This window comes from Gossypium hirsutum, chromosome A05 (genome assembly GCF_007990345.1).
Source record: "Gossypium hirsutum isolate 1008001.06 chromosome A05, Gossypium_hirsutum_v2.1, whole genome shotgun sequence".
Taxonomy (NCBI): domain Eukaryota; kingdom Viridiplantae; phylum Streptophyta; class Magnoliopsida; order Malvales; family Malvaceae; genus Gossypium; species Gossypium hirsutum.
The window spans coordinates 31138419-31165777 of NC_053428.1; the positions used below are offsets into that span (position 1 = coordinate 31138419).

A 27359-nucleotide genomic window follows, 5' to 3' on the forward strand; every position below is an offset into this window, starting at 1 on the left:
ATGATAAAGTATATTGCACTCCAAAAAGAGTGTATGTTCAAATATTGAAAATGACATTATTAAGAGGGATAATCATGAGCCACGAACATAATCTGTAAAATGGATATGAAATATACAAAAAAAAATGTTGTCTTTTAAAATTGGGAGAAGAAGAAGAGGGAAAAAAGGGAGAAAAAAATACAAAGAAAAAAACTACCTAAAATTTCAACAAAAGCATCATATTACAATTTTCAACAATCAAGTTAGATTATTGTCACATTAACATTAAGTAATAGTTATCGATTGAGTCTTAACTCAATTAGCATAAATATTATTGCTGATGCAGGAGGACATGTGTTTGAGTGCGTTGAAACGGATTATCCTCCTATTTATGGGTTGAGAGAGATTATGTGTTGTTCTAAATATTGTATCAAAATAGCATATATTATCAAAACCATATTAAATCTCATTGCAAGTATTTTTCTAACTTTTATATGAAAAGATAAAATTACCTTCAAAATAATATATATTACTTTATAAAAATAAAGTGTTTTTGGTAAATTTACAACTAAGTTGGAATTCAATTGATTAGGGAGTTCAACTCTATATATAGTTTGATAGATATAAATAGGTAACAAATTGATAATTTAGGGGTTACTTATACAAATAATCACAGTAACAACAATTTTCATTTTAAGCACTCAAAAAAAAAAGTTTACAATTTAAACACCCATATTGTATAGTTCATAGTTCGATCATTTTGGTCTTTAATAAAAGATCCCATTTGGCAATCATCTTTGCCTTTACCGGTACCCATTCTCACTCACTTGCATTCACCTTTACCATCTCCTAAAACCAAAGTGCCACCAACCAATCATCATCAACCCCTAAACCAGCCCTCTCTCGACTCTTTTTCAATTCTCACCTCCACTCATGCATACCATCTCCTGCACACTACCCTACTACCTTAATTCACTCCACCATTTTTCACCACCTCATCTAAGCCCTTTATTCCACCACCCTCGACTACCTTTCCCCTCATCACAATCAACCTCACCTATTACTGAAAAAATCATAACTTCATCCTATACACACTATCAACCATCAAACCACAAATTAAAATGAGCAAGTAAAAAAATAAAAAAGGCCTTAAACCTAAACCTATAGCAAAGGAATAATTAAAAAAAAAGAAGAAGAAGATAGAGAGCAAGAAGCAAAGCAAAAAATAAAAGAAAGAATTAAAAAGGAAAAAAAAACATAGAAAGGAGAACTCATCTTTTAAGGCTTCTCGGTAATTTGGGCACCAGAGCTCCGTTTAACAATCCAAACGGTGAAGGTAGAGAAAAGTTCGAGGAGAACAACATTTCTTGGGCTCATGACGGTCCAATGATGGACACTAACGGATCGAGTTTTCAGCTTCAGACCTCTGCTTGGGGTTTTGGTGATGTACAGAGGGTCTGGAGACCTATCGTTTGGTGGTGGTTTTGTGTCAGTCGAAGCACCGGTGGTAGAGCTCTTTAACCTAGTAAGGCTATGATTAGAGAAAATAAAAGAAAAAAAAACTGAAAAGAAAGAAAAAAGGAAACAAAAAAGAGTAAAAAATAAAATTTTAAAAAAATGTTATGTTATTTTTTTAGTAAACTACAAAAATAATCACTTTTGTTTGCCTCATATTACATTTTAATCACTTACGCTATTGTTTTGTTACGAAGTGGTTATTCTACTGTTAAATTCCATTATCTCCCTGATAAACATGTTAATTTGCATATTTTTTGCGTTTAAATTGGTTTATTTTTGAACTGAACCCTGCTAATTTAGTGCTTTTATGACTTAAACTTGTCAGGGATGCAATTGTAACATCCCGAAATAAGGCCTAAACGGAACAGTGGTTGCGAAACCACAAATCTAAGGTAGAAAAATTATTTTATTATTATTTTGAGGTCTATGATATGTTTTCATGATTGTGTGAAAATTTCGTGAAGAAATTCTATGCATAAAGTGCTTAATTTGAAATTAGGGACTAAATTGAATAAATTGCAAAACTAGTGTTCTAGAAGTATTTTGCATAAAATTGAATTAGATTATTAATTAGAGGTCCTTAAAGAGTAATTTTACCAATTTCTAAGTCTATGGACAAAAATTGGACATGGATGGAATTTTTGGAAAGTTTAGTAGTAAGGGCATTTTGGTCATTTAGGGGTAAAATGAATTAAAATACAAAATTAAAAGCCAATTTTGCTCATCTTCAACCCCATGGCCGAATATAGCAAGGAGAAACCATGGCTAGGGTTTTTCAAGCTTCCAAGCTCAATTGTAAGTCCGTTCTAGCCTCGTTTTTAATGATTTTTACGTTTTTAGAGTCCCGGTAGCTCGATTAAGCTTATGCTAGCAATAATTCAACCTAGGGTTCATATTTGGAAAAATACCCATAGGTGAAATTTGTGTATTTTGGTGTTTTATGATAGAATATGAGGTTTCAAATTATGTTAGACAACTTGTACTACTCGGTTTTAAGCAAAAACGAGTAAAAGGACTTAATCGGTAAAAATACCTAATAGTCATAAGTGCATGTTAGAGTGTGAATTTGATGCTTCCATAGAAGGGAAAAATGATCAGCATGTCATAAAACATAAGAAAATAGGCTGAAGTTTAATTTACGAGCTTTGGGGCAAAAGTGTAAATATGCAAAAGTTCAGGGGCAAAACTGTAATTTTTCCAAAATATGATTTTGGGTCAGTTTGAATAATGTGAGTCCTAATTAGACTATATTTTAAATAATAGATCAAGGAAAACTGAAATTCGGGCTAAAATGGGGAAAATACCAAGTTGTGGACGAAATGGTAAAAGTAGCTATTTTTGCATACGAGGTAAGTTTACAGTAAATAAATGCAATACTATTTTATTTTACATTATTATTGTCAATTTCCAGCATTTATATATTTATGTTATGAAAATATTTAAAGTCGAATTTAAGGTGAAGTGACAGAGGAAAAGTGTTAGAAAGCCCCGATTGAACCCTAGGAATGTTAGGATATTAGGGTTGACAGGACAGAACAGAAATGAGCCATGTAAGTCCATATTAGAAATATGGCTTTGGAGACAGGATTGAGCCATGTAAGTCCATATTAGAAATATGGCTTTGGAGACAGGATTGAGCCATGTAAGTCCATATTATATATGGCATTGGAGACAGGAATAATTCCTGTAAGTCCATGTCAAAGACATGGCATTGGCAGGATATTGATAGACAGGAACGACCCTAGTATCCTTAGTATTCCGAGTGGTTCAACGGGTCAGGATACGAGTTAAATTACAGTGAATTATCAGCAAAAGGGAAGGTAGATTATATTTATGAATAGTGAAAGGTCAGGTAAGAAAGAAGGTAAATGAGTAAAGAAGAAGGTAGAAAATGAGAAGTAAAGAAAGTTTATGAGGCTAGGTGACATTATGTATAATTATTCATTATGTTGAATGTTGTAATTTATTTGCTTGTAAGCTTACTAAGCCTAGTGCTTACTCTCTTCATTTTCTTTTTCTTATAGTTCTTATCAAGCCACTCGGGGATCGAAGGAAACGTCGGAGACCGATCACACTATCGAAGAAATCACATTGGTATAGTTAGGCGTTTCGTTTTGTGTATGGCATGTATAGGAACTTGGTTTCTTTTGATATGATATGATCAATGAATGGTGTGTAAATACTTGCTAGTGATTAACTAATAGAAGGGCTGATGATATACATGTTTAATAGTATGTATGAATAAGTAGTAACTATCACATGAAAACTAAGAAAAATGTGAAAGTAACTTAAAAACAGATTCAAGTATCAGAAATAACGTGATTTTGAAAAATCACAAGGAATTGTAGAGACATGGGTTGATGGTGAATAATATATGAAATTAAATCTCATTGTGTCTATTTTCATATGGATTAAGCAAAACAGGTAAAGGTTTTGTATTGTATAAGATATCTGAGTTTTAGTGAAATAGGACCAGAGTGATTTCTGGATCCCCTGTTTCAACTTTAGAAATTCACCATAAATTTTAAAAAAATAATTAGGTGGTGTACTTTATATGGTTAGAAGAAACAAACGGTATAGTCATATGATTTTTGTACAGAGATAAAAGTGGTTCGTAGTAAGTAGAGGCCAGTGCAGTCGAATTCTGAAACAGGGGTAACTTTAACTAATAAATTGTACTAATTGGCTAAGTCAAAAATTCTAGAAAAAAATTAGTAGATATATATATGATTCTAGTTTCATGAAAAATTTACGGATCTTAATTTCGAGTTTTGAAACTCGAGAAATGAATTTTTAAGTAACCATGATGCAAAAAAACAGTTTATTTCGAAAATTAAAATAAGTGGTTTAGAGTTGTTTAAAAGGTAAGATAAGTTTAGTAACACCTCGAGCTTGACTCCAGTGACGGTTTCGGGCGTGGGGGCGTTACAGCAATTGGTCAAAAACAAGCTAAAAGGGGGCCAAATTGAAACACAAACATTGAAATGGGGCCAAATCAAAAAGATGGAGGAAACCAAGGACACGTTAAATATTTTGACTTTGTAAAAGCCAAAAATAGGAAAATCTTATTTTATTTTATTTATTTTTATTTTATTTTATTTTATTTTTATTTTATATTAAATTAGTTTAGGCTAAATTTAGTAAACCCCATGTATATAAATAGGGGCTTTTAGTTCTTAGGAAATCACCCCTTGTTTTACATTCCTATTTCAATTTGGAATTGAATTACTCTCTCTCTCTTGTATTTCCTTCTTCAATTTGGAATTGGAATATCATTTTTTTTCTCTTCAATTTGACGTTACATTTTGTAGCATTATTCCCAATTTTTGTTTCTTTTCCATAATTGGGCCAATTGCTCTCCAAGTCCTTTCCATTCATTTCTTCGCCATAATCATCAATCTCCTTTCCAAGCTTACAAAGCATGAACAATTTCATGCTTAACTAAATTCTATCTTAGCTTTAGACAGGTTTTCTTTCCAGTCAAGAATCGTGAGATTTGTACTCGCGCTTAAAATCCTTCTAATCGGTATTCACCTTTTTTCTAAGTATCGGGATTAACAACTCATCTCTTAAGGATAATTTGATTTCAAGTCAAAAAGAGCTCGTTGGGTTGGAGTCGTGTTTTCTGACAGTTGGAGAAACGAATCGGCCATGCTGTATTTGGATCTTCGAGAACAAATCGAGGAGGAGGTGATCGGGTTTAAACGACCCAGGCGGTTGAGGCCGTTAACTCTAATTGGATTCTTCAGAACGTAAGGCTACTGAAATCTTGAATCGGGAACAGTGTATCTTGGTTAGACTATCGGTAAGGGATGGTTTGCAGGACGTATCGGGACCAGCTACGAGAGGAAGAATTGGTGGTTTGGACATTCTTAATCATTATAACCAGCTTATTAAGATCAATTTTTTAGGATCAATTTTCAACATGGAAATTACCGAGTCTAAGGCTAAGGCTTATTACGTTTGATTGCAAATCCCAATTTAATTTCTGATTTATTTAATTATTTATCTTAGCAGTTTTAATTATTTAGTTTCTAATTAATTTCAAAATCCCCCGCTTACTTATTTATTTGCTTATTTTTCAACTGGTATGTTTTGAGTCGTGGGCACGACTCTAGCCACGACCCTTGACACGACATTCTGTTCATAAGTCAAACTCAAAAGTTGATTAGAGTACCAATCCCTGTGGACTCGACCCTATTACCATTCTTACTATATTTAGAGTATTTAGTAGGAATTTTTTTTTGTGGATTCGACGCCCATCACTCCCTAACGATAGTCCTATGTGGCAGTCTAAATGTATTTTAAATGCCAACTTGGATGTCCTACGTGGCGAGCCAAATTAAATTTATTTAATTAAAAACCTATTTTTATTGACATCTAAGTTGGCACTTAAAATTCATTTAAGCTGCTACGTAGGACTACCGTTAGGAATGTAACGAAGTTTAAGGGTAGAGTAACGACTTCTAACAAGACGATAACGTAAATAAGTAAAATGGAATATTTCAAACATAAATAACTAATATATAATCCGAGACAAACAAAAATAATTATTTTTATAGATTACATTTTTTTTATATTTTAACTAAACTGACTAAAATAATTAAACAATTACAAAACTTTCTATTTTAAATATTTAAAATAAAAATATTTTATAATTAAGTAATTATTATTTAATCCTCTTGCCTTTTATTTTATTTTATATTTTGTGCACTAAACCCTAGTTAAAATTGGTCTCCATCGGTTATTCGCCTCACCTCATCAGCTTCAGTATCGCCAGATCCTCATCTCTCATCTTCCCCAAGTCTCCTCGCCGCTCTCAAAAATGGTAATCCAAATCCCTAATTTCAAAGCTCTATTGTCGTTAATTGATTAGTTCATCTCTTTCTGCAGCTTTTTATATGCTTTATTGTACTTGATCTCACTATCAGCTTTAGAAAAAAAGTCAAAATCCGCTTCATATTTTTACGGTTTTTTGAGGAAAAGGATTGTTATGAGCGCTTGTAAAATGGGTTTCTCTTGATTTTGATTGTGTTCTTTCCTTTTTTTTCCCTAAAGATCGTTGGTTTTAATTCATTTTAACGTGTTTTTTTTGTGTGTCGTGTTTACAGTCTCTGGTGGCCAACGAAGATTTTCAGCACATTTTACGTGTATTGAACACCAACGTTGATGGAAAGCAGAAGATTATGTTTGCTTTGACTTCCATCAAGGGTATCGGAAGGCGTTTTGCTAACATTGTTTGCAAGAAGGCCGATGTCGATATGAACAAGAGGTCCATTTTTGTTTTGAAAATTTTAGATATATATGGACATTCTTATTTTCATGCCAATGTTAGGTTTCATTGGGAATAACTAAGATGCTCTATGACTGAAAGTTTAGACAATGATATATGATATGATTTGAGGCATTTCATGCCGAAGTGATTACTTTTGATCTAGCTGCAAGTAGATTACGTGCGTGTAGAAGAAAATTATGAGTTTTTTTCTTTCTACTTTAGATAGACTAGAATCAACATCTCTTATGTCATGCAATGACAATATAAAAATGGAGTTGGGATTTGGATGAATATAATCAAATATAGTCACTTTGAGGTCAAATCCCAGGTCTCAGCCCTAGATGGGCGGTGGAAACTACCAAGCTTCAGCACGGTAGAGGTAGAGGGATTTTCTGGTAGGGTGGCGAAACATGTAGATAAAGCACGTATTGTGAAAAGGACTCTCTTGAGTGAGACATTTTGGTTCAAACCAAGGGAGGTGCACCTACGGGTTATAAAGAGGGTTTGGGGTGCTAAAAAAGGATGATTCTTTTGATGCAAAGCATATGCAGAGGTGGTGACCAAAACCTATTGGTAATGTCCTGGTCATTATATTTCTAGTCCATAATCATGTAGGAAGCATAGGCTGTGGGGTTGATGAAGTTGTTCAATAGTATTTGGTTTTTGTAGTTATTGTGGGGAACTTATTTGATCTACGTCTTCCTGGTGTCAGGGCTGGTGAGTTGACTGCACAGGAACTGGACAATCTCATGACCATTGTTGCCAACCCCAGGCAGTTTAAAATTCCAGATTGGTTTCTGAATAGGCAAAAGGATTACAAGGATGGAAAGTATTCCCAGGTTGTTTCTAATGCTCTCGACATGAAGTTGAGAGATGACTTGGAGCGTTTGAAGAAAATCAGGTTAATTCTTTGTTTTTGCTCTTTACCGATTTGTCTTTGCGCATGTCTTATTTTATGTGCCAGTTATTATTTGATACATAACCTTAGGAAAGATACCATCAACATACCTGTTTCGGACACATACTCATATCCGACACTCAGACTGGAGTTTTGAGTATCATGATTTTCAGTCACATGACTAAATAATTTAGACAATTTATTTGAGGCATTCTCGTCTATAATTTGTAATTGGGACCGAATTAAGCACCCGTCCTGGCCTTTCTTTGTGCCTATATTATCCGGACTCAGGGTTAATGTTGGATAAGGGCATCTTTTTTTTTTTTAAAGTTGTTCATCTACCGAGGCTCATACATTCTTACCTACCTATGTCCGATTGTTGAGTACTATAGAGAAAATACGAATTTAGAGTGTGTTAACTTGAGATTTCTTAAGAAGTAGATTGAATCCCAGTTGATTCAATTTCTATTAGTGGTTTTAGTTTAGGGTTTTGGGACATGGGATGGCAACTAACATTTTGAAACACCATCATGCAGGAACCACCGTGGGCTGAGGCACTACTGGGGCCTCCGTGTCCGCGGTCAGCACACCAAGACTACTGGTCGCAGAGGGAAGACTGTTGGTGTCTCTAAGAAGCGTTGAGTGCATATACATATATATCCTGAGGCAGAATTTATTTCCTTGCTTTTAGGCACTGTTTGCATGAAGACAAATTTTGGATGTGACTTTCTTCTTCAGTTGTTTTGTTTTAATTAATAATTTTCTTCTATGAATATGGCAATGTTAGAAATGACATTAGAATACGCAAATTTCAGGTCAATGAATTTCCCAACATTCATTAATTAATCATATTCAAATGGTTAATTATTTTTCTTCGATGGATGTGAAACTTTATGTAATGATATAGTTTTCAGTTATTTCTCGTTTGGTCTAATTAGAGTTTTTGAAAGCATTGTAATTTAAGGAAAGTGTTAAATAAATTTTAATAAATTCTTATTGTAATTAAGTGATAGAATATTTTTAAATATTTTCAAAAAAAAAATTGTTGAATGGTTTAAAGAAATGATTTTAATTATTACCTTTTTATTCTTAGAATTACACATAATGTTATTTCTTAAATGAAATGTTTTGTATTGATAATTATGTTGATGTCAAATAGATTAATATTTAATTCGTTTTTTAAATATTGATTTTAAATAAATATTAGATATATGATATTAAATATTCTTATAAAAAAGAAGAAGAAATTATTTGGTATTCACAATAATTATGATGATAATGATGATGGGAAAATACCAATTCAAATAAGTATTTGAAAAGCCTGTTTTAAATTGTCAAGCTCTAAATATTTTGCTACCGAGATCTGATTATGAGCTCTTAAAGGGTAAAATGATGAATAAAAATTCGCAATTTTGAGGTTGTTCCTAAATGACCTAATAAATTCTTAATTGGAGTTAGAGGATCTTTTTTAATTGATTGTTTTATCACATTGTGATATTTTACATGGTTGAATGGGCCCATGCGAAAACAATTAGATGATAACAAAATTATCAAAGATTGGGATTGCCTATTTCTGTTCAAGAGCGTATGAATAGTTCACGGTTAGTGGAGCAAGAATAAGGGATTGATAAATGTAAAAAACAAGACACATGTCAATTTTTTATAATTATTTGTGGAGTAAAAAAAATACATTGCCAGTATATTAAATACTAATTCGAAAAATATTATATTTTTATCAATTTATTGAATGTGGTTATGATTAATAAATGTTAAAATATATTATAAGTTCTTACAAAGAATTAGCCCGTGTACATTTCGAAAGGTGCAAATTAGGGGTGAATTGTATTTCGGTTCCTCTATTGAAAAATGGATAAATTAACTCTTGTACATTTTGAAACGTACAAATTAGCCCATCCGTTAATATTTTTTGTTAAATAATGATGTGAAACATGCTAAAAAATAATTTTTATTGGTAAGCTATAAAAATGATCACCCAATTATGCTTTTCATTCTATTTTGGTCACCCAACTATTAATTTTTTCAATTTAGTCACTAAATTTTTGAAATTAAATATTTTAATTACTCTGAGCTGATGCTTACACATTCTATCAATTTGATCCAAAAAATTCAAGAATTTTAGCTCTCAATATTTGCAAAATTTGTCATTTTAATTCTAATTCTAAAAAATTTAATACATTTGGTCATCAATATTTCCAAATTCTATCAATTTAATCCTAACTCTAAAATTTTAAAAATATTTAAAAAAATGATTTTTAGCCATTTGTAACCCATTGGCTAACTTGAGATGGCAACGGGGTGGGACGGTGTTTTGCCTGCCCCGACCCAATGCTCTACCACCATGCTTTGACCCAACCCAACCTCGACTTTAAAAAATTTAGCTCGCTCCAAACCCAAACGCGAAAATTAATAGTATACTAAACTCCAATCCTATCGAGTTTAATTAAATGATTTATCTCTATAGTTGTGTACTAATATATATTTACGCACATGCTTTGATTACAACACAAAAGAAAAAAAAGAATAAAGATTCCTTTAATAAATTATTAAATTAAGAAGAAAGAAAATGAGGGAAATAAACTTAAAAGGGGGTGAAAGGAGACAATATAGAGGCAGTAGAATGAGACTAGTAGTGATAAATTTTAGGGATTTTTAATTTAATTAATATTAAATATGTATTGAGGGTGAATTTGTAAATATCTTGGCACGAGGTGGGCGGTTTCATTCTAAATCCGACCCAATTAATTTTAAAAATTAACGTGCCTTGACACCAACTTCAAAAAATAAATCGACCCTATCGGGTCAAATCAGCTCGAAACTCATTAAATTTTGGGCCTTTTTCCATCCCTACGGCTAACCCATGTGAAATATTAAAATAAATTTTTTTATCATATTTCAAGTCACTTGCAAAAAAATTTTAAAAAAGTGAGATAAAACAAAAAAAAATTAAGATTCAAAAGAAAACAAATACATTAAAAATATTATTTGTTTAAGTAGCAATACAACCAATTATTCTAAAAAGGTTTCAAATCAATTGACTTAATCCAGTGTAAAACATAAATTATAGTAAAAAAAATTATTACAAGTGACTTGAAAATGAATAATGATATGACATGGATAATGTCTTCGGATAAATACATTGTAATGCTAATGTGATGTTGATTTAACACAAAGCAACGTTAATTAACTGGTTTAACGGTGTAAATTTAGATGCCCAATAATATTTATTTTGAGATATCAAACTAGATCATTAAAAACTATATTTTAGTTCTAAGTGGTAAGTTGTGACAAATTTGAAGAGTTCAAATATATTTAATTGTGTCGTATCTTTCGTTGTAGAAATTTTGGTTGTGTTAACAAAATTGAAACAGCTTGCTAGTTTCAGTGATTTTTCATTTCATTTTTAAAAGGTAAATTACATATATAATTATATGTATTACCTTTATGACTCCAACACTAAAATTTGTATGTATGTCAAAAATAAATTAAACTAAGAAATATAATATTATTTTTAAAAAGTTTTAAAATGGAATTAAATTAATAAGGCTTAATGATAAAATTGAGCATTAACATGTTGTGTCAAAATCGCTTTATTTATATTTTTGAGCCTTTTTTTATCATTTTTATTCTTTTTTTAAATTGTTTTTTTTAAACAAATTTGATGAGTACCGCTAAAAAAGTTAACAAGATGATGTAAAATTTCATATGTAGAATATTTTTTATGAGATATAATTTATTACTTAGATAACACAATAAAATAATATGTCAAAAATAATAAAATAAATAATTTATGAAGTTAAAAAAATAACTCTTAATTTTTAAAAAATAAATGTAACTATTTAAAAAAATTTAAAATAATTTATTAATCATCTTTTTTAAACCTCTCAGGTAAACAACCGTATGCATTCATTTTAAAACTTATTTTTAGATAATTACATTTATTTTCTTTAAATTAAGAGTTATTTTTTTAATTTCATGTATAATTTATTTATTTTATTATTTTTCACATGTAATTATCTTATTGGATTACCTAATTAATAAATTAAGTCTCATTAAAAATATTCCACATAATCCATTTTTTAATGATACTTTCATCAAGTCTATTAAAAAAAACATTTTGAAAAAAAAAACAAAAATTGAAGGCCAAAAAAGGCTCAAAAAACAATTAGGGCCATTTTGACAAAATATGTAAACGTTAATGGTCAAATTTGACATTAAGTCAATTAAGAAACATATATTTAGAAGGTAGGCCAAAAAATGTGTGAAAAATTAACTGGGAATAAAATAGCACATGTTTTCAAACTAGTATTTAAGGTCTTTGATTTTACCAGGCATTTTTACTAGTACTTCAAATGATAAATTCAACGTGAAGAAAATGATTGGTTCTTATAGTAAATTGAACCCCCAAAAAGATGCATGACAAAAATTTCTATAAATTATATTACTCAATATGAAAAGCAAATTTCAAAAGCATCTAAATCCTATCAGAAAATAATCCATACCCTCAAAGTGAACCCAATACCAAAGAATAAAGAGCTATAAAAATCATTAAAACTAAGGCTGTTTTTTTTCTTCTAATCATATCGATAAAACCAATAGCTTTCTGAAATCAGCTAACCTTGTATGCTTTTAACTTACCTACATGGAGGAGAATCAAACTTTCGAATCATGTTCATTAGAATCCGATAAACTGCTGGGCTTTTGTTGTCGGATTGTAGGAAGAGATAGGCTGCGACGCTCTTTCCCACCAGGCTTAGATGAAGCATTTCCGTACCAAATCATTCCAGCCACTGCTATGATCATCCCCAGAACCACATGTAGATTGAGGCCTTCTTTTCCGAAGAAAAAGAATCCCATAATCAATACGAGGATTGTCTTCATATGGCCAAGTACTTGGAAAGACACTGCAGTAAATCTGCCAATGCAGATGAATTGGCTGAGGTTGGTTCCAACTGCTATAGTACATGAAAGTAATATAAACATCTGCAACGACCATGAACCAAGAAAAATTGTTAGCAACTAATCCCGTAAAACTGAAAGTCACAGGAATAAACTACAATTGGAATTATGAACAGCTCAAAAATACTTCTACAGGCATACGCACAACTGCATACAGGAAAAGGCAGGCACCAAAAATAAGCAGCAGCTAAACCACATAAAAATGTACCAAAGTGAACTTATGACTTGAATAGTATAGGAAGTACATCTCTTATGTGCTGCATGCAACCGATGTTAACACTGGCTCTTCATTTTTCACGAAGTACCCATGTTTGACACCCATAAATGTCACATACTTGTATCTACACTCATACCCGAGTTCGAGTAACAAAACTAAATCACTAAAAATTAAATGCTTTTTTTAAATCAGAATAGAATAAGCACAAATACTTCCACTAAGCCTAAAATCATTTAGTAGACAGATGTTTTAAGAGATGTTAGGCACCATATGTCATGTAAGCAGTCTTAGAAATGAATGCAGATTGCAACATGATACGCAATGCAAATTAAATATAACCGTAGGTCGAAAGAAATACAAATAATTGCATGCATTACAGTGCACATTCATGAACACAAGCAATTTTCTTCATGAACACGATTCTGACAGCAACTCTGAAGTCTAAAACAAGTAAATCTAACCTCATTCTAAACTGATGGCAACAACTACCATGACACAAAAACCTCATAATGCAAAGAATACAAATAGATAGAACACTTACAATAGATACTATATTATAATTATAGGCATCAACTCTCTGGCTTGTCAACCAATAATCCAGAAATGGTCCTAATAGCAGCAGTGTTCCAGCCTGGGCAGGAGCAGTGTGTCCCAGTAGGTTGAAGGAACTAAGGTTGTACCTTCGCTGAAGGTGATGTACATACTGCACAAAAAAAAAAAAAAAACCACAAGAATAAATAAATCATGGCATATAAGTTCTACAAATGAAGCAGTTTAGAACATTGGAAGATTCAATTTATACATGCACAAGAAAGAACAACTTACATACTGCTGCAGAGACGTACTCCAAACTGCAATGAAGGCAGCTATGAAACCCTTGGTATTAACACTCACATCGGTCACAGTACAAACACCAACGCCCAGAAGAACAACAGCTATGCTCAGCTTTGTGTCTCTGGAGTACCGAATCTTGTCCATCACAACTTCCAAAAAACAGGATACAGGAATCATACTGAGCTTTGCAATCTGTCATTGAATTAGAGAATCTGTGATTTTGAAAACATCTAAAAAGCAAAACTAGTAAAATCTAGCAAATAATATACTTTACCTGATAAAATCCCACAGAGTTCCACATCAGACTAACGTTCATTCCAACAATAGAGAAGTTTGCAAATAAAACAAATTTCAAAAGCTCAGCCATGGGTAGGTGAGAAGATTGAATGTATCCTAACCATCTTAGAACAGCTGTCATCAAGGTTGTGGTAGCAAAATGCAAACCAGTTAATGTTGTGGCTGCAACAATTAGCAATCAAATACAAAGAAGTTAGTGACATTTTATTACATCCTTATTGAAGCAAAACATAATGAGAACTTATTAGTAAAGGAAAAAGGAAAAACATAATCTTTAGCTTATTTACTTGAAGATAAGTATTACAAGAGCATCGCAATTGTCCTAAACTTAATATGAACTATTTCCAACATCCAAGTAAAGGCTTCCTTTCATCTTTTCTTACAATATCAGTGCAATTTTCTTCTTCTTATTATTTTTCAAATGTTTTCAACAACTTCAACCCATTTCTTTTCCTTCTAGAATATGTAAGGGAAGAGAGTCATAGCCATGCATTTCATTCTCCACCATTTAAACCTACACCAAGCACATTCAAGGTTTGAACCTCAAAACTCATTTCTGTGTATGATAAGGCCAATTGCATAGCCTTTTTGCAGTATTGATTATCTGCTACCCAATTGTACCACTCACAATCTCAAATTTCAAATGTTTGTGGCATATGAAGAGGGGGGACGGAGGGAGCAATGAAAAGAGTTTAAAAGGAAGTTACCAAAACTGAAACCATAAGTAGCCATCAAGGCTTTATTGACAATAATAATTCCAACAGAAGTGACAACATTGAACATCCAGGCAGACGCATCTACAACTGCCTTTCTTTCAGCCTTGTTAGCTGGAGCCATTTTCTACGTGGTTGTAAGTGATAACCCCAAATCTTTGTATCACTCAAATTTTTATAAGTAATCCATCTTTGTGCATATGATATCCAAGAGTTTTCAACAACTTCAGCAATAATCCTACAAAATTAATAGTGACAAATAAGAACCAAAAAAAAAAAGAATACTTGAACTGCAAGTTTATTGAAAAATATTCTGCAAAGACATGCTGAAAAGATACTCAGGCAAATACATTAACTACAATCAAGATATGAGTTGCTAACTCAGACTAACCATGAACACAGATATGAACTACACGAATTCCATTAATTGCTACAGTAAAAATATGAATCTACTCAACTCAATGCCTAGACTTCGACTAAAACATCTTCTGCCTCTGAAGAATTATCCAATTTAACAACAGATCTACCTAATCATTAACGGAGTAAAGCTACCTCAAAATCCATTTAAATATCTAAGCATGGAGTGCAAAGCACATCCATAGACTTAAAAATCATTGTGCTCATTAGATCATCGTGACTATGGCCAGCACTACATATGAAATCAACTCAACTCCAACTTACGATTTATGAGTTCTACAATAACTAATCAATAGTCAATGTTCTCCCTGATTGGATCAAACTCTCAACATAATTTCATGCAGAAAATAGTTCACGTCAAATTAAACATTTCGATTTACTGTCATCAAAGATAAATGTAGAATTCCAAATTAGTTAAACACAGTAAACATAGAACACTCGAACATTTAATCTAACTATAACTATTTTACTTTAGATTCCCTTGAGAGATCAATCAGAAAAAAGCAAAGTGAATCACATTGAACTGTTTAAACACTAAAAATCACAAAAAAAACAAAGATAATAAATAAACCTTATCAATGAATCTATGGATCCAGATCAAGTAAACAAGAAAACAATGACAAAAATTGTAAAATTAGATCTAAGAAATAAATAAACCAGTGTTGGATCTCAGAATTGAAATCAATGGAGAACACGAATAACAGATCTAACGCATCGAAAGGGAAAATGGAAAACGACGGGCCATCGTACCGTTTTGGAAAGGCAGTCGTGGTACGAGAGAGAGAGGGAAATGATGAGGACGGTAAGTGTAGCTCAGCAAGGGAGGGGCTTAATTATTTTGTGTGGATCCCTAGAGAGTTGGAGAGAGAGAGTGAAGAAAAATTTCAGTTTTTTTTTATTTAAAATGTGAAAATTAGTTGGAAAATGAAGGGATCGTGGAAGGGAGAGGTAGTAGAACAAAATAAAAACCAGGCAGACAAGCCAGCAAATGAGATGTGAACATCAAATTGGCATTTCACACTTTATTCTCTTTCTTCTTCTTTTTTTTTTTTTAAAAAAAAAAATTCCTAATGTATTAATTTCAAGATTTATAATTCGAATTTGGCCCATGAGGCCCTCACTGTGTTTAAAAAGGCTCGATGATTCATGTTGAAGATCAATTATTTTTATTTGTAAACGTTATATTTGAATTTTCTTTCGGATTCTTTTAAGATTAAGATGTTTTTCTTGATAAACTGATAATTTAAATATTTTTATTATTAAAGTTTTAATTACTGAATATCATATTGTTTGATAAAATTAAATATTAATTTTAAAAAAAATATTTAATTCTTAATTTTAAATTTATTAATATAGAAAAAAATTTACAGACGAATAGAAATTGAATGTAGACACAACGTCAAGAAATAAGAAAATTTTAAGAGCACGTTTGGTTCGCTGTATTGGATTAGAGGTGTATTGGATTAGAGGTGTAATGGAATAGAGGTGTAATGGAATAGAGGTGTAATAGCAAATCAACTGTTTGGTTGAATGTAATGGAATAGAGGCGTAATAGTAATCATGTGTTTGGTTGAATGTAATAGAGGTGTAATAGCATAATGGAAAAAACTAAAATGACTAGAATACCCTTAGCAGAAATTTGTTTAGGTAAATGATTATTGTTATTGTTATTAAATTTTAATAAGATTATTAATATCAATAATAAATAATTTAATCATATTTTAACATAATTATTATTAAATATATTTTAATTAAAATATATAATTTAATAAAATTCTTAATAATCAATATTCTTATATTAATTTTTCATTTAATTTAGAGAAATTTAAATATTGTTTGCAATATTAGTACGATAATAATATTGATTTTGTGCCTTTGAAACCATTTTCTAACATTAGTCCATTGTTTTTAATATTAAACAATACTTTATGTTATAAACAATATTTTTAAATATAAAGTAAATTACGGTCAAGATTATTAAATTATTAGTAAATTTACTTTTTAATTACTCTATTTAAAAAAAATTATAAAATGATGATCTTAAAATAGGGCAGTAATTGAATGAGCAATCCAATGAACCAAACATGATCCTCAATTCCTTCAAGTATGTTTTCAAATCAAAATTAAGAGTATATCTATTTTGTTGACAAATCTAAACTAAGCTTTTTCTAATGATTGGATCGAAAGGGTGAAGAACCCCAATAAACAAGAACAAGTATAACTATTGTTTTCTATGTCAGTGTGATCTTCTAATGCAATCCTATAACTAGGAAGAACCGCATATAATTGGTCGGATTGCGGCTTTGAGATCATCGTAAAATCTTTGCTCCGAAAATCTGCTAGCTCTTCTCCTTGCTGCTGTAGCTATCTTGAGTCTTTCAGACTCGGGCATCTTCACGATTTTCAGGACTGCATCTGCATCTGCATTAATTTCAACCCCATAGTGTGGCATTGAAAGGGTTCTGAGCATGTTAACAGACTGATTTGATTATTGATGCAAGAACAAAAATGATAAGAATCGGGTTGAAAAATAGGTAGTATAATCCATGAACAAGCAACAGAATGTGAATCCCATGCTGCGAAATGTAATAAGACCATGTTTTTGCATGGGATAAGCAAACCAGATAGCATATACCCAAACCTTAAGACACTAACATTGCAACAAAGGATAATTATCTAGGCCTATTGAACAGAGGTTTGATTCTACAAGAATGAACATGGTGCAACTTTACGACAAAAACTTGATTGCGATTTCAAGCTGCATATAAAGCAAGCAAAGAAGCAGAATTGGGTTCTAACTGACCATAGTGCAGTGTCATAGTGAACATGTAGAAAGCTTCATAGCTTCCAACTTCATCCGAGTTCGAAAATTAACAGCCTATTGAAAAAAACATGCCTAATATGCCACAAAAGTGAGAACCCTATAGGCCTAGACTAAGGTCATGCAACTGAAAGCTGCAATAGAAGAAGCTGAAACCTATACTAGATGATAAGATAAAACCGATATACGATTTGTACGAGCAACGGTGTAAACAAGTCATCAAGTGAAAGCATTACAAATTGTTCTCTATCAGCAGACATGAAAACTTGCTCTAATGAAAACATTGTTGCAAACGGTTTAAACACGAAAATAGAATCTTCGTCGCAACCCCATGGTACAAATATGTTTCAAACAAAACCAAATAGTAAACGGGGAACAGATTCTGTCTTACAATGAACATGTAAGGCATATATTGAATCGACGTAAACGACATAATGTTGAATTATGATACAATATAACAAAGGATAAGAAAAACAAAGGATAACCAAAGTAACATGAATACAAACAAGAAAAATAGAAGCAATTCATTCAAACTTGTGCTTTAAAATTGTAGTGCACACTCAGCTTAATAAAGGAAAAAAAAGAAAAGGGAAAATCTTGAAAATAATACCTTTTCCTTTCTGATAAGCTTGCAACCTTCAATAGGATCAAAACCAGGAGGTAGATTTCCTCTTGGGATTGGCTCTATCTGCAAAATATAAAAGAGGAAGATGATGTAAATATTGACAATAAATTTTAGCTGCATTTGAAAAAGAGGAGACATCCAAGGAGATCTAAACAGGTTTTATAGTCAATTACATTTTGTTTTTCTTCTTTTGCTGCCCTATATTAGTTTATCTGTCTATATAGGGACACCTTGTCATTGACTTAAAGTAACAAAACTCTCATGCGCTAAGGCTGAAGATTGGTGAAATTTAAGATCCCTTTGATATAGTATTTAATTAGTTTAACAGTAAATCAAATAGACTTGATAGGATTTGCTTTTTGTGCAAACCTCTTTAATATTAAACGTGCCTATCCATAGCTTGATTCATTTTGCAGCCAAAGCCAAGCTATCATTCAATTAGAGAGCTCTATGGGAGAAATAAAACAAAAAACTTAAAGAATGCAATATTTCAACACAAATCCTCATGAGCATATACCCAAAGGTTACTCTAAGAATCTGCCCTGCTCTGTCCTCATAAGTCAAACTTTCCTTTTTCTTTTATTTCTTCAATTCAATAGCAGGAGAGGACCATGGTCATATTAATACTTGTCTTTGGAAATCATATTTTTAAATGACAACAGAAGCAGCAACAAAACTACTCAAATAATAGGGCACTTTACCTTACGTTAAGGCCCTAGATTTAAATTATACTTAAAAGATAAAAGATATTAGCATAAACCATGCACATGGTGACAAATGGAAATAATTTAGCATAAAAGAAGAAAGCTTCTTTGCATATTCATCTATGCTAGTTGATCAAATGGAAATAGTTTAGCATGTCAGAGGACCTAACATTCTTTAGGGCCTAAGATGAAACTTAAATGATATATGACTATGCATGCCAGGATTTTTAACATTCTTTCTCCTTTTATGTTACTAAAACCTTGTCCCTCAGAGAATTTTGCTCTTTTGATCAGGTGATGAAAAGCTAATTAGATCAGTCTCAGCCTTTAGAAGACAATTCTAACTCAATTTCAAACAATGGAATGCACTAAATCGAAATTTTAAACTAAATAAATTAAAAACACAAAAATTTAGGATAATCGGGAAACATAGATAAACATCTGAAGCGTAGAAATTAAAGGAAAGGAGACAAGGTATTCTCACTGGTAGTAGAGGCGCAGGCGGCGGTGCTGGAAGGTCAAATATGTGAAAGTGATGAAATTTTTGGGTCCTGATAAAATGAAGAGCAAAAACGTATGAGAAGATGGAGCTGAGGACAAAAATCGATTTTAAGTTCCCAAACTTAAGAGGGAAAAATCAATGAAGAAGAGAAGCAAAAAGATTACCTCTGCAATCAATGGAAGGGAAACGTCGGAGAGGATGAAGCTTGATGAGGGCAAAAAAAGATTACCTCCCTTCCCGCTACTGTTTCTCAGTCGCTGCAAGAACTGGAAGAATGGTGAAGCCCTTTGGCTGTCAGCATACCTTTGGCCGGAAGAAGATGAAGGCGAATCGATTTGGCTGGAAGAAGATGTGAAAACGTGAAGGTGAATCGATTTGGCTTGATTTGAGGATATGAAATCGATGGGAAATTTTTTGGGAGAAGAAGGCAGGCTATTTTGGTCTCAAAATTAAAGAAGAAAACGATGAATAGCCATTACAAACTAAAACCCAGGAATCCCTATTACAGCTGCTGAGGGAATAGGTAAGGAATAGCAAAACCTCCGATTCGGTAAACGGTGAACCAAACGGCGTATTGGGTGGGGCCACCGAATCGGGGTGTAATGGATTAGCCATTACACCCAACCAAACATGGTGTAATTGTTTTTCTTCTACTTCGTAGATGGAGTGAGATAATCTTTAAGGCATATATCACAGTTTTTTTTTTACTCAAGTTAGTATTTATTCCAAATGTAATTTATTAATATTATTGAATTTAGATAATATTTTTTATTACTTCTAATTACTAATGTTTTTGCATGCATAAGATTATTTTATCTAAGTAACTTTTTTTTTTGGAAAAGGACTTAAGAAATGAGAAAAATAAATAAACATAACATTTATACCATTTATATTTTCATAATAAGTGCTTTCGTATAAATTAAATTATATTTTATAGTATTAATTTTCTATATTTCACATATCTCACAATTTAATCTTATTAATTATTACTATTTCTAAATTTCATTTAATTTTTACAATTATTTTAAAACTAATACAAAATGTTATAATATTTGAATTAAAAGTGTATGAACATAATTATGAAATTTGAGTATATTAAAAATTCATTAAATCTTAATATTAAAAAAGTTTTTATTAAATCTTAATATTTTAGAATATAATTATTTACAAATAAAAATTTCATTGTACATTCAATTAATTTTAATTTGTACAACTTTAGAGCTTAAATGTATTAAACTATTATAAAATTAATATTTTTCCTAAAAATATGTATACACACATTTGTCTAATTTATTTCCAGTGAATAATATTGTCCATATTTTTTTAAAATTTCTATGGAGTGTAATATTTAATTATTTTAGTAAATATGCATAATTTCTATAATTAATTTTATATGAAATAATATTATTAATGATAATTTTTTTATTTTTATATCAAAATAATATTCTTAAAATGTTACTAAATCATTACAGGTTGATTTTCATATGAAAATAATAAATGCGATTTTGTAAAACTATAACAATATTTTATTTGCTATGTAATGACTTATAATATGTGAAATATGTAATGAACCGAAAGTTACGGTATCGGAAATTGAGTCTTAAGTACTGTTTCCGTGAAATTTATTCATGAATATTTATTAGAAATATTTATGAATTATAGTTGAATGGTTATTTAGTGTTTAATTAAGTGAAGTAGCTTGAATTTAGTTTAAAGGATTAAATTGCATAAGGAATAAAAGTTTAATTATAGATTAAAGAAGTAAAAGGGACTAATCTAGCAATTAGACCCTAAGTGCCATGTGTGTGAATGTATGATATAACATGTGTAATAGTTGGTATATATGTGTAATAGCTATAAGATATTTTATGTTATAGCTATTACACATGTTAATTTTATATTTATTATAGGTTAATAATAATATAATATAGTATAATGAATAAAGAATAATGAGTAAAGAAACATAGAAAGAGTTACAGAGAGCAAATCGTGAGAAAGAAAGAAAGAAAGAAAGAAATAGAAAAGGGAAATTTGAGGATTAAGGCCCTAAAGCTTGATTGGTAAGTTGTTTTAGCTCATTTTCTTATGATTTTTATGTTTATGGATGCCTAATTCAAAGTTCTACATGTATGAGGTTAAAATGAAGAAAAATAGAAAATTTTTAGATATTGATTTAGTTGAATAAATTGAGGTTTTATGGGTTAAATTGATAGGAGTTAGAAGTGAAAATTGAGTGATTTATTAAAAGAATTCTAAGTTAGGTTTAAATAGGGATTAAGTTGAATAGAGCTCAAAATTTATGTTTTATAATGAATTTTATGAGTTAGAAATTGTTAATGAGTTGATTAAAAGAGAATATGAAGCTTAAGTTAAAGAAAAAAAGATTAGTAATGGAAAAAGGACGAAATTGGAATTTTTGTAAAAATTTGATAGAAAGTGAAAAATGTGTTTTATGAATTAGTATATTGATGATTTTTAATTGTATGATTGTTAGTAGCAAACGTAGCACCGGATACGTCATCAAAGAAGGGAAAAGAGAAAGTGAACGAAGATATCGATTAAATTCGATAAATAGTGGTTTGTATTTCTATAAACCGAGCTTAATCGTTATTGCTATATTTGATATTTATATTGTATGAAAATGTGAATAAGGTAAGTATTTTTACCATATTGAAATGAATGTGATTTTGAATACCCTATTAATAGTGTCGGGCTAGTCGGATATAGTTGACATGTCATAGGAATTGGAAGTATTGGGATATTCCGACATTGAGTCGATGAGACACTATGTGTCGACTACTGTTAAAGTTCCGGATTTGTTCCGATGAAGTACTTTGTGTACTATAATGTTAAAGTTCCGGATTTATTCCGATGAAGCACTATGTGCTTATCCCGGAGTGTCGGTTGGATCCGTGTATCTGTCAATGTCCGAGTTATGTTAATAAGGGTAAATAAAGTAAAGGTTATTAAAGTACTGATTGATATTGAATAATAGCAATAATGTGTTTGAATTACCATGTTTTAAAGTTGATTAAGCTATTGTTTATAGAAATAGCACTGAGAGTATTCTCAACGTACGGTTTGTTTCCGTGCGCAGGCTAGGAACGAAAGTATAAGGACTCAGCATACAAGTCGATCCCCAAACTCAAATTGGTGAAGTTTCTATCTTTTTGAAAAATGGCATTGTACCTAGGATGTCTTTTGGTCATTTTGAAAGTATCTAAGTTGTTAAGTAATATTTTGGTATGTTTTGTAAATGTTACCAAAACCTTAAGTATGGTATGTTTTGATATGTTAGTGAAGAGTAATAAGAGGAATTGTTGGTAAATGTTGTAGAGAGAAGAAATGAAGATGTTATAAACTTAGTTATCAACATTTTATACTAAAACAGATCTGGACAGTAACAGTAGTCCAACTTTGAAAATATACCAAAAATAGTATAAAGTGAATTAGATGATGAATAAAATATGTAATTGAAGCTTAATGAATCTATTTTTATACGGAAGAAACAAAATAGGTAAAAGAGTTGTATTTTATGAGATATTTACGTTTTTGTGAAACAGGGTTAGAACAATTTCTGGATTCCCTGTTCTGACTTTATAAATTCACCATAAATTGTGTATTAAGAATTAGGACTCAAAATTTATTTGTATGGATTCCTTATTGAGTCTATTTTTAATTGAAACAAATGGCATAGTCATTGGATTTCTGTACAGGAAGAAATTTGATTTGTAGTGCACAAGTGTCAGAGTAGCCGAACCCTGAAATAGGGGAGACTTCTTCTAATAAACTGTACTAATTGGCCTGACCAAAAATTCTAAAAAAATTAGTAAGTATATATATGAGTCTAGTTTCAGGGAAAATTTACGGAATTGGATTTTGAGTTTCGTAACTCGAGATATGATTTTTTTAGCGACCGTGACGCAGATGGATAGTTTACTACGAAAACTGTTTAAGTGCTAAGATAAGTTTTGTAATGTCTCCTGCTTGACTCCGGTAACGGTCTCGGGTAGGGGGACGTTACAAAATATGAATGTTATGAAACATTGAATTGCCTATTGACAGTCTCGGATTGAGTTGGGTATAGTTGGCATGTCATAGGATTAGTGTATGGGATTTACTTCGATTTATACCGATGAGGCGTAGAGCACATATTATACTTTAGATATACAGATGAGGTGCTAGACACATTTATATATATTACTTCAGTTAATACCAACGATGCACGAAGCACAATATACTTTGGACGTACCAATGATGCACCAAGTGCTAATTATTGGTGTGATGGTTGGTTGATCTGTGTATCCATCTTAAGTTTGTATCCGGTTAATAGGGATTATAAAACATGTGAATTGGTTAATGATGCTAAATATTGAATGTTGATTTTTGAAATTGTATATGAACATCATAGCATTGATGATAGCATGTGAAAGACCGTGCAATTTGGTTATTACGAGCCTTGAGAGTTGATATGAATATAATACGAACCAATGGATTCGATTGTGAGAAATGGGAAAATGAATATGTTATTATGAAATGCCATAAAATACATGTGATTATGATGGTACGGTAAATGTTAAATAGATTAATATGTGCAATTGATATGCATCATGATTCTTGAAATTGAAATGATATAATAGTTAGAATTCAAAATAATGATATATGATACGTTAAACAAGCATGGAAGTATGATAAATAAAAGCATGAGATAAGAAAGATGGATATGGTTTATTTTATTGTTGAATCTTGTATATATATATATTGAATAAATTAAACTGTTATATATGTGTTCTATTGTTTTCAAATCATGTTAGCAACACTAAATTCTATTGTTTAGCGTGCAATTTTGTTTATTTCTGTGCTCGAGTAACATTAGATCTCAAGGACTCGAGAAGTACGATAACATCCAAGATTCAATTCTAGGCTCAGCAAAGTGTATATAGATTTTGATATGTTTTGTAGCAAGCGGCATGTATCTAGTCTCATAGTTTACTTTGAATTCATTTTGAATGTTTTGGTCATTTGATGTGTTAATGGTATGTAATATGAACATGTCCATATATGATTGTGTGTGTTGGATATAGGGATATGTGGTTATGCTTGTCTAATATGTTCTGTTTAGATCATATTTGATATGATGCTTGCGTGCTAAAAAAGTGAAATTGATGCTTGATGTTAATAAGATTGCGATCATACTTGTGAATAGGTGATTTAAGTTGTTAAACATGCTTAAAATTATATTTAGAACTTTATAAACATGTTTTTAATGTTTGGATATGATATGGTATTGTTTTGGGTCAAACTAGGTATGTTTTGGGGTCCTTTTTAGGTCATGACAAACTTCTACCGATACAAGTTGTCAGATGTATTGGTACAAATAAGTCAGTAGCAAAAAATGAACAGTAGTAGTGTAATGACCCAAAATTCACGAGCATCAGAAAAGTGCATTTTTAGGCCTTCGTCTTAGCAAACCGAATTAGTAAATATTTATTAGAAATAATTATGAGCCTAGTTGTGTGTCTAATTAGGTTTTTATTAAGTGAATTTAGCTTAATTAAGAGTAATTAGGGAAAAAAAGGACTAAAGTGAATAAAGGGTAAAAATTGAATTGTAAATTAAAAGAAAAGAAAAAAGAATAAAAGAAACAAAGCATAAAAAGAAATAGAGAGTGAAACAAAACAGAGAAAAGAAGGGAGAAAAAGAAAACAAAAAGGAAAAACTAGGGTTTTAAAGCTTAGAGCTTATTTTGCTAGCAAAGGACCAGAGGCATTGGCTCAAAAAGGAAAGAGAAAAGTTATCGAGGAGTAGACACGAGAAAATCACAGTTTGTATTACTATAATTCGAACTACTATTTATTAATGTTATATTTAAATTTATATGTATGATAAGTAAATTATAAGGTAAGTACTAGTATTGAAATGATTGAAATTGAGATGAAGTATGATTATGTATGTATATTTGATGATATATTGATTGGAAAGTTGATACACCCCGGCCTCGGTGATGAGAGTCGAGTCGTTGATGTACCCGATCGTGAATTGGAGTAATATCAAGGTTTGTCGAAGATAGGTTAAGAAAGAAGGGATAAAGGCTCAAATTTAGTTCAAAAGGGGTTATGAAGTGTATTGAGGATGATAGGTGAATGAAAACCAAGTATTCAAGTTGAACCAACACAATATAAGTGTGTTAACCCGGGACTTATACGAATACTTAGGAAAGGTTAAATGTTGTATGGATGGAAAACGAATAAAATGGAGCCTTGACCCACTATCAAAGATGATAGGAACCTCGGTATAACTTGAACGCCACACTTTGGATGCAAAGTGATAAGTTCGGATAAGAAGAATGGGTTGACGCCACAAGGGTTACTTGATAAGTCAAACGAGTCTTTGGAGAACAATGAGAGTTGTAAACAATCTCACAAAATGTAAAAACATTAATTCAAGGTTCTTCTCCCCTTACAATGAAATTTAACACATATTTATAGGCAAAACAAAAGGGTAGCCGAATGGGTAAAATTGGAAGCCAAATTCGGCCATGGTGCTTCCTCAATTTGTTCCTTAAATTATGCATGATGTTGGCCAAATGCTTCCTTAAATTCTTCCATGAATTATGCATGATGTTGGTCAAATGCTTCCTCAAATTCTTCCATGAATTATGCATGATGTTGGTCAAATGCTTCCTTAATTTGTTCCACAAATTATGCATGATGTTGTTCACCTCTTCTTTGCCGTCCATGTACATTGTCCTAGCAAATTCAACAAATTTACTTAGCTTAAATCTCACACATTAATTCGGCTGAACCATGACATGTTTAACATTCTGCATTTAAACAACAGCAGCATTAAACAACAGCAGCAAAACACATTAATTAACAGCATTAAATTCGTCCAAAGTACACAATATCCTGCACATTAAATTCGTCTGGAAAAATTAATTGACAACATGAATTAAATTTGTCTTAAATTTAGACACACTTAATTAACTATTAGACATCTATTTAATAGGTAATAAACTAAGACACATTAAAATAAAAATGTCCAGATTTTTAAACAAATTAATTAACTTATTTAATTAACTAATCAGCAACTTATTTATTCCATCATCTAAATGCAAACTTAATAAATTGCATTCTAGCTCCATAAGCTAGAATCCGCCCAAATTGAGCTGGGACGAGCTTGTGAGAATAACGAGCCTCGCTCGTGAGTCGAGCCAAGAAATGTTTCCAGGGTAGGGTCGTATCATCCCCCCCTTCTTTAGAACGACTTGTCCTCAAGTCGAGCCATTGGTTCACTCGAACACAGCAACTTTTACTCAGCTTTCCTCGGTCGAATGGGACGGATTGGAATTGGAACAACTGAAAGGAATAACCATGAATTAGCAAAAAGTGTTTCAGATAAATTTGTAATCCATATGCAAGCAGAATAGAACAAGAAAATTCCATGCGAGTGGACAGATTCAAAGCAACATGTTGACAATCATGCAAACAAATTAATTTACTCGCTAATGCCTCGTCAATTATTCGAAACAAAAATGAACATGTTCTAAGGCATTCAAATGTCTCAAATTGTTTCCACAAGT

At 31.4% G+C, this 27359-nt stretch overlaps 2 protein-coding genes and 1 long non-coding RNA gene across 3 annotated transcripts; 1 reads left to right on the forward strand and 2 right to left on the reverse strand.

Moving 5' to 3' along the window:
- The first annotated feature begins 6177 nt into the window (after positions 1-6177).
- LOC107943702 (40S ribosomal protein S18) lies at positions 6178-8512 on the forward strand. Its single transcript, XM_016877483.2, has 4 exons — positions 6178-6325; positions 6609-6769; positions 7485-7673; positions 8207-8512. Exons 1-4 carry the CDS (start codon positions 6323-6325, stop codon positions 8310-8312), a joined length of 459 nt encoding a protein of 152 aa, XP_016732972.1. The 5' UTR covers positions 6178-6322; the 3' UTR covers positions 8313-8512.
- A 3589-nt stretch (positions 8513-12101) lies between these two features.
- Positions 12102-16158, reverse strand: LOC107943704 (UDP-rhamnose/UDP-galactose transporter 6). Its single transcript, XM_016877484.2, has 6 exons — positions 15876-16158; positions 14703-14946; positions 13973-14157; positions 13690-13890; positions 13406-13567; positions 12102-12671 (listed from the first exon to the last, which is right to left on the reverse strand). Exons 2-6 carry the CDS (start codon positions 14830-14832, stop codon positions 12342-12344), a joined length of 1008 nt encoding a protein of 335 aa, XP_016732973.2. The 5' UTR covers positions 14833-14946; positions 15876-16158; the 3' UTR covers positions 12102-12341.
- Positions 16159-17199: 1041 nt separating this feature from the next.
- LOC107943703 (uncharacterized) lies at positions 17200-20361 on the reverse strand. Its single transcript, XR_005926490.1, has 3 exons — positions 19942-20361; positions 19760-19826; positions 17200-18634 (listed from the first exon to the last, which is right to left on the reverse strand). It is a non-coding gene; the product is annotated as an uncharacterized lncRNA (long non-coding RNA).
- Positions 20362-27359: the final 6998 nt, after the last annotated feature.